At 44.6% G+C, this 18,990-nt stretch overlaps 1 protein-coding gene across 1 annotated transcript in view; it reads right to left on the bottom strand.

Annotated features, from left to right (window-relative positions):
• Positions 1 to 13,719, bottom strand: part of LOC115100547 (T-box-containing protein TBX6L-like) — a 28,891-nt gene extending 15,172 nt beyond the window's left edge. Inside the window, exons 1-4 of the mRNA XM_029619065.1 lie at positions 13,622 to 13,719; positions 2,521 to 2,745; positions 2,085 to 2,187; positions 52 to 216 (exon numbers count right to left, since the gene is read on the bottom strand). Of these exons, the coding sequence (XP_029474925.1) occupies positions 52 to 216; positions 2,085 to 2,187; positions 2,521 to 2,745; positions 13,622 to 13,719 (591 nt within the window). The remainder of the gene's footprint in view (positions 1 to 51; positions 217 to 2,084; positions 2,188 to 2,520; positions 2,746 to 13,621) is intronic.
• Between the last annotated feature and the right edge of the window lie 5,271 nt (positions 13,720 to 18,990).

The following is an 18,990-nucleotide window of genomic DNA, read 5'->3' as shown; positions in this document are numbered from 1 at the left end:
CCCATGCTGTTGCTCTTCCTCCTCTCATGCTCCCCCCCCCCCCCCCCTTACATGGCCATGCTGGTCCAAGGTGTTGTTAGTGAGTTTGAGTTTCTGGAATGAGACAGGTTCCTTCATCCAGTGACTGCCAGGGGCCGGGGAGTCCGGGTGGATGTAGGTACGGCAGGGAGGCTGCGGCTCTGCTTTCCCAGCCACTTCCCACTGGTTCTTATTCCACTGGAGCAGGGAGGGAAAGAGATGCAGATCACTGTGTGTCCCCAGCAGTCAGAGATGAGGGCTCCTGCAATCCCTTCGCCTCCCCCCCCCCCCCATCATCAGTCTCCCTTACAGATGGGAAATGCTCGCTCTCTGGCACAGAAACCCGGAAGCCCATTACTGCTTACCCCAATGATGATTGGTGGCCTCCAGTTTCTGGCAACTCTTCCCAGGGTGGGGAAAGGACCCCTGCAATAATGGGAACATTGCATACTCACATGAAGGGGTTGGGAAGGGGGCACCACACTTCCTGCAGTGCTGGGGGCACTAAATACTCCCCCAGAGGGAGGGCTGGGAGGGGGGGTTACTCTCACCCTCATCCTGCAGTGATGGGGGCACCAAATGCTCCCCCAGAGGGAGGGCTGGGAGGGGGGGGTTACTCTCACCCTCATCCTGCAGTGATGGGGGCACCAAATGCTGCCCCAGAGGGAGGGCTGGGGGGGGGGGGTTACTCTCACCTCATCCTGCAGTGATGGGGGCATTGCATGCTACCAGGGCTGGGGGAAGCAGGAGATACTCTCACTTCCTGTAGTAATGGAGTTACATGGTCAGGTGATGGGGGAGGCAGGAGATACTCTCACTTCCTGTAGTAATGGAGTTACATGGAGTTACATGGTCAGGTGATGGGGGAGGCAGGAGATACTCTCACTTCCTGTAGTAATGGAGTTACATGGTCAGGTGATGGGGGAGACAGGAGATGCTCTCACTTCCTGTAGTAATGGAGTTACATGGTCAGGTGATGGGGGAGGCAGGAGATACTCTCACTTCCTGTAGTAATGGAGTTACATGGTCAGGTGATGGGGGAGGCAGGAGATACTCTCACTTCCTGTAGTAAGGGAGTTACATGGTCAGGTGACGGGGGAGGCAGGAGATACTCTCACTTCCTGTAGTAATGGAGTTACATGGTCAGGTGACGGGGGAGGCAGGAGATACTCTCACTTCCTGTAGTAATGGAGTTACATGGTCAGGTGACGGGGGAGACAGGAGATGCTCTCACTTCCTGTAGTAATGGAGTTACATGGTCAGGTGACGGGGGAGGCAGGAGATACTCTCACTTCCTGTAGTAATGGAGTTACATGGTCAGGTGATGGGGGAGGCAGGAGATACTCTCACTTCCTGTAGTAAGGGAGTTACATGGTCAGGTGATGGGGGAGGCAGGAGATACTCTCACTTCCTGTAGTAATGGAGTTACATGGTCAGGTGATGGGGGAGGCAGGAGATACTCTCACTTCCTGTAGTAAGGGAGTTACATGGTCAGGTGACGGGGGAGGCAGGAGATACTCTCACTTCCTGTAGTAAGGGAGTTACATGGTCAGGTGATGGGGGAGGCAGGAGATACTCTCACTTCCTGTAGTAATGGAGCTCCATGGTCAGGTGATGGGGCTACCGTTTGCTTCCTGAGAGGTGGGGAGGGAAGGGAGTGATGCAGGAAAAGCTGCCTCCTTGCACTACAGACTGCAGCAGGGGGAAAAGAGGAATTGGATTCAGACACCAACCAACAAGGACACTGAAGTGTACAGTCTGGGAAAACAAATAAGCATGGGGGTAACTTGCTTGATGCGGCAGTTACTACCCTTAACCAAAAAGCCTGATACTACACTTCTGATGTAACTCCAACATTACTCTCTGCTTCAACGGCAGGGGGGGGGGGGGGGGGGGGGGGGGGAGGAAACTGGACTCAAACAGTAACCAACACGAGCCCTGACCTTGGCGGTCTGAGTAACTGATACGTATGGGAAACATATGGGAAACGTATGGGAAACCATCTGGGCAGACTGGATGGGCCATTAGATCCTTTTCCGCCATCACTTCTATGTTTCTATGCTTACCTTGTACCTGAAGTTGTCTATCAACGTGAAGTCCAGCAGTAGGATATACTGGGCATACGGAAGGAGACCAGAGATCTTGATTTTGCACTGTGGAAACATCCGCCTGAATTATACAAAATACATAAGGAGGGTTTACCAATTAATGTCTGTATGGGGGAGGGGCAGACAATGGCAGTCCCTCTGTCTATCTCTCTCTGTCTAAGAATTCATAACTAATAAGGGGTTGGGATCAGGGGCTGGCCAACAAAGCATTCACCCAGGGCACTAACCACTAGAGTGCTGAAACCTCGACTAGGGGGGGTGCCTGCCCTGGCCACCGACATCTCAGTCCGGTTCTGGCTAGAATTCAGGAAGTCCCAGTGGCTAATTCTACCTCTGACACTATTATGCACTGTGTCACCCAACACCCAGCAGCAGACATGGTTTCCTCCCTCACCTGCCAGATTTGGTGATGATCATTTCTGTTCCTATGTGGTGGAACTTTGTCCAAAGGGGCAGATCCTCCAGGGTGACAGTGACAGTGCTTTGGAGATAGGCTGGCTCTACACTGGAGGATGAAGCAACATCATATGGGGTCTTCAAATCTACCAACACAAAAACAGAGGGCGCGAGAGGGAGAGAGAGTGTGAAGGTGAGGAGACTTGCAAAAACTGCAAGAGTGCTGAAGAATTTGGAAAATGAGCTTCAATTTAAAAATCATATTTAGGACATAACATTCCATGAGGCACATTTCAATCAGAAGTAACATAGTAATGACAGCAGAAAAAGTCCAAATGGTCCATCCAGTCTGCCCAGTAAGCTTAAACTGCCACTCCATGCAGGATACCCCCAAGCCTTTTGTTACGGGAGTAACTGCCGCTCCGTGCAGGTTACCCCCATGTCTCTGTTAAGGGAGTAACTGCCGCTCCATGCAGGATACCCCCAAGCCTTTTGTTAAGGGAGTAACTGCCGCTCCATGCAGGATACCCCCAAGCCTTATGTTAAGGATAGCAATATTTACAATTAAAACCAAGCAATATTTTTACAGGGTGAGCTGCCTTCTTGATAATTCAGACAGTGCTGCTTGAATGTGCTTTGCTTTTGTAATTAGCCTTAGAAACACTCCTGCGTTTTTTTCCTTATTGTCTGTGTATCAGTACCCTGGACCATAAAAGTCAGGGCTCACCATTGGCTATCATCTGAATCCAATTCCCCTTCCACCCTCCCCCCCCCTACATCGTCAGTGCAGAGCGTGATGTTGCAGTTGTTTCAAAAGCATCAAGTTAATTGGTTGAGGGTAGTAATCCTTATGCCTTCTGTTAAGGGTAGTAACTGCTGCTCTGGGTAGGTTACCCATGTGCACCTTTTCTTCTTTTCCAACCTCTGGCCTTTAGGGATCTGCAGTGTTTATCCCATGCCCTTTTGGATTTGTTTACTCCAGTACCTGAATGTAATCCGCTTTGAAGTGTAAAAAATGGAATATAAATCAAATAAACAAATTACTCGTTTTGTCCTCTTCACCTTTTACATCTGGGAATTTTTAAATTTCTATAAATATACTACAAGTAAAAGCTCTAAAAGCTCTATATACATTAAAGAAACTTCTGGACAAATGCAACCCCCTAATAAAATTACCATTACAACATTCAATAGCATTGTTCAACTAATCATTGGAATGAGGTCTGGGTCTCTCATTAATTCTAAACTATAAAGAATGAGACAGAACCCTCACAGAAATCCTACACCTCCAGTTCTGCAGACACTCTGACTACAGCAGTACCCCTGATAACAGATGCACAGCAGAATTAGGATGCTTCCCCTTATTACTTCTCTAGATTCTGTAAATTACTATTTCATAGAGCAGCTGGTCTTAGAACAGGACAAAAGGGGAGGCTAGATCTAGACCTTAGTGGAACACAGGACCTGGTACAAGGGGTGAAACTGTTTAGTAAGAGTGATCATAATGCAATCAAACTTCACATAACTGGAAGGGAGAGCATTAAGCAAAACTATTGCAGTAACATATATTGACTATGACAGAAAGAAATAAACTAATAGGTGAGGGGAAAGAGGCAGTGCAAGCAGACCCAAATGAAGAAAATAGGTAAAAGCACTGGCTAGTAAGAGAGGCCAAGAAAGCATTTGAGAAGAAGCTTTGCCAGAGAGGCAAAACAAATAAAAATAATAAAAGCGTATTCAAGTACATTTGAAGCAAAAAGCCTGGGAAGGAGTCAGCTGAGCCATTAGATGGCTGAAAAGTAAGAAAGAGTACTCATGGAGGATAAGGAAATAGCAGAAAAAAATGAATGCATTTTTTGCCTTGGTCCTTACTGATGGTAATGATTCTGTGCACCCAAAGCAAATCTCTGTGATAGATGTACTATATCAAATTGACTCAAGAGTAACAAATCACCAGGCCTAGATGGTATTCACCCAAGAGTTCTGAAAGAACACAAATATGAAGTTGCAGACCTGCTACTAATAATCTTTTGCCTGTCATTTAAAACAGCTTCATTTCCAGGAAGCTAGGTCTTTAGGCACAAATATGTTTCTTTGGTATCCTTGTAAGTGCATAATTAGATCAGGAGAGGTTAAATATGTTTTTTGGCCCTATTCAATTAAGAAGTTTCTTGGATTCTAATAAGGCAAAGAACTCTACATAAACCCTGTCTCCAGCTGTGAGTTAGGGATAGGCTGTTTATATTATGTTATTTACACTAATATCAGTTTTCAGCAAGTTTGTTTAGTGCTATAACTATGCTCTCATTTTCTGGATTCCCTCTGTTATAGAGGATTAAGTGTATTCTATACGTTTAGGCTATGTATAATTATATTATTGCACCTTGTTTTCCTATTTCATATGATTGTATGATTTATATTTTTAAAAAGCAAATAAAAAAATGAATTTACTGGTAATAATGATGGAGGAAGAGTCAACATAGGGTCTTAATAGAGTCTTAATGGGGAAGAGTCAGCAGGATTTTAGGAAAGGGACGTATCACCTTACACCATACAAATCTATTCGATTTTTTTGGGAGTGTAAACGAATATGCAGACAAAGGTGAGCCAGTGGATAGAGTGTATTTGGATTTTCCGAAAGCATTTCACAAAGTCTCCCATTAGATTCCTCAGGAAATTAAAAGCTCATGGGATAGAAGGCAGTGTCCTATTGTGAACTGGTACCTGGATAAAAGGCGGTCAAAAAAGCAGACAAAATGTTAGGACTTATTAGGAAGGGAATGGCAAATAAATCAGTGGATGTCATAAGCCTCTGTATCGCTCCATGGTGAGACCACACCTTGAATACTGTGTGCAATTCCAGTGGCTGTATCTCAGAAAAAACATAGTTGCACTGAAGAAAGTACAGAGAAGGGCGACCAAAATGATAAGGGGCATGTAATGGATCCCCTATGAGGAAAGGCTAAAGAGGTTAGGGCTGTGCAGCTTGGAGAAGAGACGACTGAGGGGGGATATAATAGAGGTCTACAAAATGATGAAAGGATTTGAACAGGTTAATGTAAATTGGTTATTTATTATCTCATATAATAGGACTAGGGGGCACTCTATGACGTTAGCAAGTAGCTCATTTAAAACAAATCAGAGAAAATTCTTTTTCACTCAATGCATAATTAAGCTCTGGAATTCATTGCCAGAGGATGTGGTTACGGCAGTTAGTGTAACTAGGTTTAAAAAAGGTTTGGATACGTTCCTAGAGGAGAAGTCCATAAACTGCTATAATCAATAAGGAATAGTAGGATCTATTTAATGTTTAAGTACTTGTTTACCAGGTACTTGTGACTTGGATTGGCCACTGTTGGAAACAGGATGCTGGGCTTGATGGACCCTTGGTCTAACCCAGTATGGTATATCTTATGTTCTTATTAGAGGGTGGGACTAAATGGTCAGTTTTCTGAATGGAGAAATCTCATTAGTGGATTTATACTGGGACCCTTGCTTTTTAACTTTTTCATAAATTATCTGGAATTCGAAATGATGAGTGAGGTGATCAAATTTGCAGATGACACAAAGTTGTTCAAAGTTGTCAAAATAGCAGTGGATTGTGAGCAATTGCAGAAGAACTTTGCAAGATTAGGAGACTGGGCATCTGAATGGCAGATGAAATTAAATGTGGAAAAGTGCAAAGCAATGCACATAGGAAAAAGTAATCCCAGTTACAGATACATAACATTGAGTTGCTTAGTAAGAGTCACCACCCAGGAAAAGGAGTTCCTTGTAAGCAATACATTTAAATCCTTAGCTCAGTGTACGGCAGCAGTCAAAAAAGCAAACTGAATATTAGGAATGATCCCAGATGGAACAGATAATAAAATGGAGAATATTATATATATTGTCTCTGTATCAAACCATCTTGACTACTGTGTGCAGTTCTGGTTGCTCCATCTCAAAAAAAGACACAACAAAACTAGAAGAATGTGCAGAGGAGGGTGACAGAAATGATATAGGGGATGGAACATCGCCCCTATGATAAGAAGCTACATGGGCTGGGACTCTTCTGCTTGGAAAAAAGACAGCTGAGAGAAGTTTATAAAATCATGAGTGGAGTGGAACGAGTAAATAAAGAACAGTTAATAACTGTTAAATAACTGTCAGTTATTTACCCTTTCAAATAATACTAAAACAAGGGGACACTCTATGAAATTAGCAACCAGAAGATTTAATACAAATCATAGAAAGCACTTATTCATTCTGCACACAATCAAGCTGTGGAATCTGTTGCCAGATGTGGTCAGGGCAACTTGCACAGTGAGTTTTAAAAGGGGCTTGGACAAGTTCCTGGAGGAAAGGTCCATAACACATTGTTAGCCCAGGTAGTCTAGGAAAAGCTATCGGTATCCCTGAGAGTGAGGAATGTGAAATAGATATATTTTATGGGATCTACCAGGTTCTTGCCATCCACTGACGCTCCTTATGAATGTTGGTGTCGACCAGCCCGGAGCTAGAGGGTATTCCGGATCCCGCTAGTCAAGGATTTCTTCAAAAAGGTATGGCTGAGGGATCCAGGGGAGCCCATTAGACACTAGGAGCCTGATATTGAGCGCAGACCGGTTAAGTAACTTAGCCGGATATGACTTATCCAGCTAAGTTACAAGGGATATTCAGCGGCACGGTTATCGTTTATGCTGCTGAATATCCGCTTATATCTTGCTGCTTATCCAGATAAGTTAAATCCAGCTGTTAGATCAACTCTATGGATGGTCTAACTTATCCGATTAACGTAACCAGATAAGAGCGAATATCGCTACTTATCCAGTTAAGTTAACCAGATAAGCAGTGCTGCCCTGATCCGCTCACTGCCCACCCACAAATTGACCAGCTAAAAGATAGCTGGATAAGTGACTTATCCGGCTATCTAGTGGCTTCTGATTTGCAGCAGAATGCTAGATGGCAGGATAAGTCCTACTTAACCAGCTATTGAGCGCTGAATGCATTTTCATTATTGGGCCCCAGGGATGTTTTCTGTGTAAGGGGTGACCTGGACAGGGACCACTAGAAACCAGGGATTTCATCTATGGAAGTGGGGAAGGGGTTGGAACCGGGGGAGGGGGTAGAACAGACATGAGAGGTCTGGTTAAAGACTCGGGGGAGAGCTGGCATTAGTATGGGAATTTATATGATCTACATAGAAAACCAGAGAAAAATCATCTCAATTAGAGGTGCCAACTGGATTTTGTCTGCCCTTATTTACTATTTTACTATGTAGAGTAACCCATTTTTTTAGGCAACCAACAACATTTTGGTCAGATAAACACAGGCCTAGGCAGACTCAACATGCAGACTGCCAATTCTGAAAGTGTGATAGCCCCCTGGCCTTCCTTCCAAACCTCCTTTATTCTATGTATCTTGTCTCCAGCACATCATGAGATTCGAGGCTAAGTCTATTTGTCTTGCAAATTTATATTTTATTGAAAAATAGTCATACCAAGACAAAGACATTTAAAAATAAGATAGAGCAGCTTTTAAATTAGATCATGGGCAAAGCAGTCACTCAGGAGCATATGGTTCAGAGTGGGGTATCTTCAAAAGGATACTGGCATATCCCAATAGACGGTTGTGATAGAGGTGGAGGTAGCCCAGGCACATTTAAATAAAGAGCTTGTATGCAATTGCCAGAAGTTTAAAAAATATGATTGGAGAGTTGCACTGTTTGGCACTGAAGGAAGATTTAAATGTACAGTAAGATGCAACTCACAGACTTGGTGGAAAGAGGATAACCAATGGGACACTGTGATGGCAGGGTACAAAATATATCGAAATGATTGGCCATGTCAAATTGGTGGAAGAGTGGCACTATATGTTATGGATGGCACAGAGTCAAGCAGGATAAAAGTCCTACAGGAAATAAAATGCAAGTGAAACCTCTATGAATAGAAGTTCCTTGTATAATAGGGAAGAGTATAGCAAGGGGGACGAGGCCAGGATGAAGAGAGAGATAAAGGAATGCTATCGGAAATTAGGAAGGTAAAAAGTGAGGCAACACAATATGAGAGATTGGGTAAATGTCTCATTGGAATATCCGAGGAGGTAAAATATTTAGATGCCATAACTGACTGCTTCATGGAGCAGCAAGTCCTGGGACAAACAAGTTGCAGGATCTGATGTGAGAGGTAACAGTGTTGGGACCACTTGGCAATAGTGATCATAACATAATCAAATTTAACAAAATCACTGAAGGGAGGACATTAAGGAAAACTACTTAGTAGCATTTAATTTAAAAAAGTGAAACTATTATAAAATGCAGAAATTAGAAAAAAAAACTACAAGGGGCAGTTGTAAAGGTTAAAAATGTGTACGCGGTGTGGAGAATGTTTAAAAACACCATCTTAAAACCTAGATTGAATGCATTCCATGCATTAAAAAGGTAGAAAGAAGACCAAACAACTGCCAGCATGATTAAATCATGAGGTGAAAGAGGCTATCAAAGCCAAAAGAATATCTTTCAAAAACTGGAAGGACAATCCAAATGAAGAAAATAGGAAAAGGTTAGATGTAAAGTATTAACAAGGCAGACCAGACAAGCAATTTGAAATAAGTCTGTGAGGGACTCGGTTGGACCACTAGATGACAGACGGGTAAAAAGGGTGCTCAGGGAAGAACTAAATTAATTCTTTGCTTCAGTCTTTACTCAGAAGGGTGTTGGAAACATTATTTGAGGGTGATGATTCAGAGGACCTGAAGCAAATCACAGTGAACCCTGTTTCACTGTGTAATAGAGCAGATCAACAAACTAAACAGATGTAATAGAGCTGATCAACAAACTAAAGAGTAACAAATAACTGGGACCAGATGGCATACATTCCAGAGTTATGAAAAAAAATTAAAAAATTAAATTGCAAATTTATTACTGATAATCGCTAACTTCTCATTCAAATCGGCTATGGTACCTGAGGATTGATGAGTGGTCCAGTGTAACACCCATTTTGAAAACATTTCCAGGAGTGATCCTGGAAACTACAGACCGATGAGCCTGATGTTGGTGCTGGGCAAAATGGTAGAAGATATTCTGGAGGACAAAATTGCTGACCATGTAGAACACAAATTAATAGGGCAGAGCCAGAATGGATTTAGCAAAGGGAAATCTTGCCTTATAAATCTTTGAAGGAGTTAACAAACATATGGATAAGAGTATATCTGGATTTTCAGAAGGTGTTTGACAAAATCCCTCATGAGACTCCTTAGGAAATTAGAAATTCATAGAATAAGAGGCAATATCCTATTGTGGATTGATAACTGGCTAAAAGATAGGAAGCAGACATTTCTCAGTGGAGAAAGAAAGATAAATAGTGGAGTGACCCAGAAATCAGTTCTGGGATCGGTGCTTTCTAATATATTTATAAATGATCTGAAAAAGGAGTGATTAGTGAAATGATCAAATTTGCAGATGACACAAAATTATTCTATGTTTTTAGATCATAAACTGATTGTGAGGAATTGGAAGATGACCTTGCAGGACTGGCGGATTTAGAGTCTAAATGGTAGATTAAATTTAAATGTGGATAAGTGCAAAGTGATGCATATAGGAAATAATAATCCAAACTATATTTACACAATGCCAGGTTCCATATTAGGCATCAGCATCTAGGAAAAGGATTTTGGAATCATTGTGGACAATACTTTGAAATCCTCAGCCCAGGGTGCTGTGGTGGTTAAAAACACTAACAGAATGTTAGGTATTGGGAAAAGAATCAAAAATAAAACAGAGGATATCATAACATCCATTCATGATGCAATGCACCTCGAGTACTGTGTGCAGTTCTGGTTGCCCCATTTCCAAAAATATATAGCAGACATAAAAAGGTACAAAGAAAAGCAACCAAAATGATAAAGGGATGAAATGACTCCCCTATTTGGGAAGATATACAGGTTAGGGTTCTTCAGCCTGGAGAAGAGACTGTTGAGAGGGGATATAACCGGGGTGGAAGAAGTAAACAGGGAACTGATATTTACCCTTTTCAATAGTACTAGGGCTAGGGGACACTCCATGATGCTAATAGGTTGCACATTTAAAACAAACTGAAGAAAGTATACTTTTCACTCAGCACACAAATTCTGGAATTTTTTTTTGCCAGAGGTGATGGGTTTTAAAAGGGTTTGGATAAGTTCCTGGAGGAAGAGTCCATAAACCATTATTAACCATAGACTTAGGGAAGCCACTGCTTATCCCTGGTTCTGAGCATTAGGATTTGGGTCTAACCTTTGGGATTCTGCTGGCTACTTGTGACCTGGATTGTGATTTGGCCACTGTCAGAAACAGGATGCTTGCCTTGATGGCATTTCTTAGGTCCCATTCAAATATGTTAAACCATGCCAGAATGCAGCCACGAACTGCAGTGCAGAAAGAGCTTAGTCTCAAAACATGGAACAGAGAGGAGCTAAGGAAAGATGAAAGAGCGGGAGCTTTTAAAGTTGAAGCAAATCAGTTTGAAGTCAAAGAGCTGCATTGGAATGGGATGGGTTTTTAAATAAACTCATCCATTTTCCCTTTACAAAAGCTGTCGCACGTCCCATTTTTTTAACCAACGACAGAGCGAGAAGCCCTGGTCTTTTTAATGTGGTCGGATTCCTTTTTGCTTCGGATTTTGGAGAGCTGCACCTATACCAGCACAGTCTGCTGCTTGCTCTCCTGCAGAATATATTGGGGGTGGGCCGATTCCCAGTCTCAGGAGCTGGAAGCATTGCCTCCGTCCTCTCCTCTCCTAATCCCTCGACCACCTGCCCCCTACCTCTCACCAGGCAACACCATAAGGGTTGGTTTTTTTCACGTCTAATCTCAGTACAGTGAAGTTTATTAATGGAAGTGGCAACTCTGCCACTCCCAGCCCTTCTGATGTGAAGGATTTAGCCTTCCTCATGGAGGCAGTCACTGCCCCCTCACATTACAGCGTCTCACACTCAGGAAGGAGAATCGAGCACTGAAGCGCAGACCCCTGCCTGAACATCTTACCAGCACCCTCTGCTGCCTGTCGCTAACAAGTTTCTAATCCTCGCTCAGAAACAAAAAAAAAAGATCTTTGTCCAAAAAGCAGAAAAGTTCTTTCTGTCCTCAGCTTCCTCACCTGGTTCCAGGTTCGAGGATTGTAAAGAAAACAAAAAAAAACCCCAAATCATAATATAGACAATTATTTTTCAAAATTCCTCCAAGGACGATTCTGCTGATAAACTGAGATGTCATGATCTGGATGGATTTTATATTTTGGGAGTATCGGCTTTTCTTTACAGTTTGTAGAGGATGTACTTACAGGCATGAGCACCCTTTCTGAGATTTATCTATAGCTCCCTGCCAGCAGGAGAGGCTGCACCTGTCCTTCCTGTTTCTTTAGAAATTGAGATTACATGCAGACTTGCCAGTTTGTCCCAGGAGATCAAACAATCTCCATTAATTTGTGGTTCTGATTCTACTGTTGATTTCCTAAGAAAATCAGAACTGTAAATCCATGCAAGCAATAGGCAGAAAACCAGGACTGGCTCAGCTTGTTCCGCTGCCTGCAGATCATTGCTACGTTTCATAAGACAGCTGGATCCAGGGCAGCAGGAACAGACTCAGCCAGGACATTTTGCCCCTTTGCATCTATGGTCCTACTTACCTAAAAGTAATTAGGCTACAGCAGTACAGCCTATCCTAGGTCAGCAGTTTCTGTTTCTAACCCTGCGATTCCCAAACCAGTCCTCCGGGGATCACCTGGCCCCTCTGTTTTTCAGGATATTTACAATTAATATGTATAGGATAGATTTGGTTTGCCCTGATAAGCAACTATATCGCATGTCCCTGTAGCCTCCTGCACTCTCTCTTTACTGTAACACTACAGATGCTCCTCAGTGTCTCTGTAACCTCCTGGGCTCTTCTCCCTTCTTCCCTCTCCCCTACAGTGCAATACTACAGAAGTTCCCTTAACCCTGGTAACCGCCTGGGTTCTGCTCCCTTCTTCCCCTCTGCTGTAACACTAGATTAGTTCCTCCCTGTCTGTTCCCCTTTTACCCCCCACACTATAACACTAGAGGACTCTTCCCCCGACCTCCCGGTGTCCCTGTAACCTCCTGGGTTCTGCTCCTTTCCTCCCCTCTGCTGTAACACTACAGGAGTTACCTCAGGACACTGCTGCCTGCTTCTCTCTCTCCTTAGTCACAGAATCCCTACAGCTTCAAAGTATTACAAAATACTCACCAGCGAGGGCATGCATCTTCCCCAGAGAAATCAGCAGGGAAGGTCTCACAGTAACAAAAACAGTCCACTTAAAATGTAAGAAGGTGCAGGTTCTGTCTCTCCCTGTGCCTGGGATCCAAGCCGAGCCAGACAAGTCTCTGTTTTTAAGGTGACTCCCTTTTGTATTAGGAGTTAATGAGAGGGAGGAGCTGCCCTCCCCCCCCCCACACTTCTGCCCCATTCAGGCCTTTGAGATTTGAAGGGACAGAGGGAGGAAGGTCTTGGGAGGGGGAGTCATGACACCGACACCCATAACCCCCACTGAGAAATACACCTTGGCTCCTATGTGCTTCAAAAGAACCGCAGGAGGTCCACAGCAACTGGAAAGCTAGCCTGTAGCAGGGAGACAGAGAAAGCTGAACAGGATGCCAAGGTGGGATCCCAAGCCCCAAAAGTGCATACTGTAGCTTACTCCTTCTTTGGGCAGAGGTGGAGTAAGCTCACATTTCTGGTGGCCAGCGTTGTCTATTGCTGCACCCAGTCCAGTAGAAAGACACAATCACATGGGCACAGCAATAGAAGAACTTTGGCCACCAGAAATGTGAGTTCATTTTTGCTCCACTTCAGGCTAAGGAGTTAACTTGAAAATCCACTGAAGGGCATTAAACCAGGAGTATGCCGACAAGCCCTTGAAGTTGGAAGGAGTGCGACCAAAATGGACTTTTTCATGCAAGACTGTGCCCAAGTCGGGATACCCAATGCCAATCTTGCATGAAAGGCCATTTTGCCAATTGAAATCAAAGGGTAAGCTCTCTGGAACAGGTAACTACAGCCATTTGAGCTGCACAGCACTAAGTGCATACTGTTGGGCTGTAGGTGCCCTCCCTGGAGAGCTTACCTTTTGATTTCACTTGATATGCCTTGCTCAAATGATCTTGGCATGTGAGATTGTACCAAAGGCAGGAGGCCCAGTGCCAGTCTCGCATGCAAGGTCATTTTGGTCACACTCTGTCAAGCACATACTTTACTTCTCTTTTAAAGAACTTTTCTGCATTAGTACAGATTTTTCAGTTTAACTCACATTTTAGCATGCATTTTTAGTTTAGGGAGCTTTTTAAACTCCTGTTTGATTTGCATTCCATTAGCTTACTGCATCTTGCAGGGGTCCCAGTTTTTAACACGCATATTAAGTAAAATCCATGCTAAAATTTAACTCCAGTTTTTGCATGGATTTTATTTCATCGGCCCCATTAAAGCTAAACAGGTTAAGGCTTGATGCACCATTGGTCTGACCAGAGCTGTAGCATGCCTATGGCCAATAAGGCCATGGCCATAGGCATCGCTACCAAAAGGCGCCATAGCACTGCCATGTGCCAAGGAGAGCAGTGCGGCTGGTGGGTCCTCAGCAAAAGAAAAAGCAGCGCTACTCCGGTGACAGCATGGTTGGCATGGCCTTAGTAAGTGGAAAAGCAGCGCAGCCCCGCTGGCAAAGTTGCTAATACTGGGGTAGTTGTGCACAATCATGCTCCCTCTCATGCACACACATGCTCTCTCTCACTCCCCTATACACATACACGTATGCTCTCTCTCACTGTCCCACACATAAGCACACATGCTCTCTCACTCCCACACAGAAGCACACATGCTCTCTCTCACTTTCCCTCACACATGCTCTCTCTCACTTTCCCACACACTTGCACACATGCTCTCTCTCACTTTCCCACACACATTCACGCATGCTCTGACTCTCCCACACACTTGCACACATGCTCTCTCTCATTTTCCCACACACTTGCACACATGCTCTCTCTTACTTCCTCCTTGACTTAGCAGGCAGCAGAGGTCTCCTTCTTCAACCCCTGTGGCCAAGGAAATGACTTCCAGCCACGGGTCATTGGACTACTTCCAGCAGAGCATGCTCCTCCTTCTCCTCCAAAGCAACATTGCCCCACCGACATTTATGGCGTAATAAGAGTGGCCTTAGTAAGTGGAAAAGCAGCGCAGCCCCCAGATGTCGGTGGGCCAATGCTGCTTTGGAGGAGCTGGAAGTAGTCCAATGACCCGTGGCTAGAAGGCATTCCCTTGGCCACAGGGGTTGAAGATGGAGACTGCTGCTGCCTGCTAAGTCAAGAAGGAAGTGAGTGAGAGACATCATGTGTGTTTGTGTGTGGAAAAGTGAGAGCATGTGTGAATGTATGTGGGATAGTGAGAGCATTAACGTGGGAGAGTGAGAGAGAGCACGTGTGCTTCTGTGTGGGAGTGAGAGAGCACGTGTGCTTAGGTGTGGGGACATGAGAGAAAGCATGTGTGTGTATGAGAGGGAGCATGAGTGCGCACAACTACCCCAGTTACTTTCTGCCTGCTAATCCATAACAATTTCAGAGTATCTGGAAATCAAAAGTTCAAGGTATGGATAACGGGGAATTTTTAAAATCCTTAGTATAATTGTTGGGAGTTATTTGATGTGTCTGTTTTGAAATATTTTATTGATTTTTGGAAGATTTTTATATGAGTTTTTAATCATTGAATGTTATTCTATTCATTAATTGCTTTGAATTATTTTTTTTATTGGTATGGTTTTACTACTTTTGTTTTATGAGGGATGGTAATGTTTCTGTTTTTTACATTTTTGCAGTGCATACAGAATTTAGCTTGTTGCAGTTTCCAGCTCAGTTTTTCGGTACCTTTCTATTTATACCGTATGGTCTATCTGTGTTTTGCTTGTGTAACTGAAGTGACTGTTTGGGTGGATCTCTGAGGGTCATGGTCATGCCCATGCTCAAGATGCATTACAGTAGGCCTAATACCAAATAGGTTCCAAGAGTCTCTTGCTTTTTTGCAGGGTTTTCTGGTTGGCACCTCAGCAGTGCATGTAAATATAATATACATATTGTAAGTGATATTTTTACCCAGAACACTGTGCTTTGAAGCCATTTTTCATGTTAAATCTGTTATTATAAATGCATGTTTTAATTGTGTGTGAGGAGGGTGTGATGGGGTGGGGGGTGCAAGGTTGTAAAGTTTTCCTAGGGCACTTAATACCCTTGCACTGGCCATGGGCATTGCTGTACAAACATTGAACAGAGTCTCCCAACTCATGGTATCATGTCTTGTGTAATGGGTGAGGGCACAGCTTTTCACTTGACCACAGGCGCCAAATTGCCAGGCTACAGCACAGCACTTCTTATGTACAGGATGCAGGGCTCCATGCATCATTGGTCTGACCCAGCGTGGCACTTCTTATGTTCTTATGCACAGGATGCAGGGCTCCATGCATCATTGGTCTGACCCAGCACGGCACTTCTTATGTTCTTATGTACAGGACGCTGGGCTCCATGCACCATTGATCTGACCCAGCACGGCACTTCTTATGTTCTTATGCACAGGATGCAGGGCTCCATGCATCATTGGTCTGACCCAGCGCGGCACTTCTTATGTTCTTATGCACAGGATGCAGGGCTCCATGCATCATTGGTCTGACCCAGCACGGCACTTCTTATGTTCTTATGCACAGGATGCTGGGCTCCATGCACCATTGGTCTGACCCAGCACGGCACTTCTTATGTTCTTATGCACAGGATGCTGGGCTCGATTCACCATTGGTCTGACCCAGCGCAGCACTTCTTATGTTCTTATGTACAGGATGCTGGGCTCCATGCATCATTGGTCTGACCCAGCCCGGCACTTATGTTCTTATGTACAGGATGCAGGGCTCCGTGCACCATTGGTCTGACCCAGCGCGGCACTTCTTATGTTCTTATGTACAGGATGCAGGGCTCCGTGCACCATTGGTCTGACCCAGCCCGGCACTTCTTATGTACAGGATGCTGGGCTCCATGCATCATTGGTCTGACCCAGCCCGGCACTTCTTATGTTCTTATGCACAGGATGCAGGGCTCCATGCACCATTGGTCTGACCCAGCACGGCACTTCTTATGTTCTTATGCAAAGGATGCTGGGCTCCATGCACCATTGGTCTGACCCAGCACGGCACTTCTTATGTTCTTATGCACAAGATGCAGGGCTCCATGCACCATTGGTCTGACCCAGCACGGCACTTCTTATGTTCTTATGCAAAGGATGCTGGGCTCCATGCACTATTGGTCTGACCCAGCACGACACTTCTTATGTTCTTATGCACAGGATGCTGGGCTCGATTCACCATTGGTCTGACCCAGCACGGCACTTCTTATGTTCTTATGTACAGGATGCAGGGCTCCATGCACCATTGGTCTGACCCAGCACGGCACTTCTTATGTTCTTATGTACAGGATGCAGGGCTCCATGCACCATTGGTCTGACCCAGCGCGGCACTTCTTATGTTCTTATGCACAGGATGCAGGGCTCCATGCACCATTGGTCTGACCCAGCACGGCCCTTCTTATGTTCTTATGCAAAGGATGCTGGGCTCCATGCACCATTGGTCTGACCCAGCACGACACTTCTTATGTTCTTATGCACAGGATGCTGGGCTCCATGCACCATTGGTCTGACCCAGCACGGCACTTCTTATGTTCTTATGTACAGGATGCAGGGCTCCATGCACCATTGGTCTGACCCAGCGCGGCACTTCTTATGTTCTTATGCACAGGATGCAGGGCTCCATGCACCATTGGTCTGACCCAGCACGGCCCTTCTTATGTTCTTATGCAAAGGATGCTGGGCTCCATGCACCATTGGTCTGACCCAGCACGACACTTCTTATGTTCTTATGCACAGGATGCTGGGCTCGATTCACCATTGGTCTGACCCAGCACGGCACTTCTTATGTTCTTATGTACAGGATGCAGGGCTCCATGCACCATTGGTCTGACCCAGCACGGCACTTCTTATGTTCTTATGTACAGGATGCAGGGCTCCATGCACCATTGGTCTGACCCAGCGCGGCACTTCTTATGTTCTTATGCACAGGATGCAGGGCTCCATGCACCATTGGTCTGACCCAGCACGGCCCTTCTTATGTTCTTATGCAAAGGATGCTGGGCTCCATGCACCATTGGTCTGACCCAGCACGACACTTCTTATGTTCTTATGCACAGGATGCTGGGCTCGATTCACCATTGGTCTGACCCAGCACGGCACTTCTTATGTTCTTATGTACAGGATGCAGGGCTCCATGCACCATTGGTCTGACCCAGCGCGGCACTTCTTATGTTCTTATGCACAGGATGCAGGGCTCCATGCACCATTGGTCTGACCCAGCACGGCCCCTTCTTATGTTCTTATGCAAAGGATGCTGGGCTCCATGCACCATTGGTCTGACCCAGCACGACACTTCTTATGTTCTTATGCACAGGATGCTGGGCTCGATTCACCATTGGTCTGACCCAGCACGGCACTTCTTATGTTCTTATGTACAGGATGCAGGGCTCCATGCACCATTGGTCTGACCCAGCACGGCACTTCTTATGTTCTTATGTACAGGATGCAGGGCTCCATGCATCATTGGTATGACCCAGCGCGGCACTTCTTATGTTCTTATGAAGTTAGAGAGAGGCGGACAGAGAAGAGAAATAGAGAGTGAGGAAGATACCCCCAGTCTTCATCTGTTCCAGAGGGCAGCTTACTGTCTCTCTTAGATAGAGATATAGACAGTCTCCTGCTGTAATATTCAAAGCAAGAAAGCACAAGAGATTAACACATCTCAAAGCTAACAGAAATAAGTAAGTAATGCTCAGAGAATATAGAAATGATTTATCTTATCTGGAATATCATACAGAAAATCACCAGCACCGTGGAACTGGCTGTGTTTCTCTTTTTTCCTCATGTTTTCTTATTTTACTACCTCGTAGTTTGCAACATCTGTCTAAGGGGCCGATGTAATAAGACCCGCAGCAAATCAGGCGCTCGTTATGTGCACAGGTTTTGATCACCGCTCACGACTGAAGCTGCCGCTTCAGCGGGATGTAAAAAAAATAAATTATGCAAATGATTTGCTCGCAGAAATCCGCGTACGTATGGAAAAATGCGCATACTTAAGCGTGGTACAGGACCTATGTAAAAGCGATCGCATCCACGCTCAAAACATGCGCCGATAATCTATGCATAAAAGTGAGTGAGCGAGCAAACAGGTCTCTCTATTAAGTGAAAATATGACCATGGAAAGTATTTTTAATATTTCAAATAACCGTGCCGCAGAAAACATGGCAAATATTTTCATGGGTGATAATTCACAACAATCTGTGAATTATCACCCATGTATCTGTCTGTCCAGGGTAGCGCCTTCCTCAGCACCTAGCTTACCTTGCTGTTTGGATTCTGGGCTAG

The sequence above is a fragment of the Rhinatrema bivittatum genome, chromosome 11 (assembly GCF_901001135.1).
Source record: "Rhinatrema bivittatum chromosome 11, aRhiBiv1.1, whole genome shotgun sequence".
In the NCBI taxonomy this organism is placed as follows: domain Eukaryota; kingdom Metazoa; phylum Chordata; class Amphibia; order Gymnophiona; family Rhinatrematidae; genus Rhinatrema; species Rhinatrema bivittatum.
This window is presented reverse-complemented; position numbering and strand designations above follow the sequence as displayed.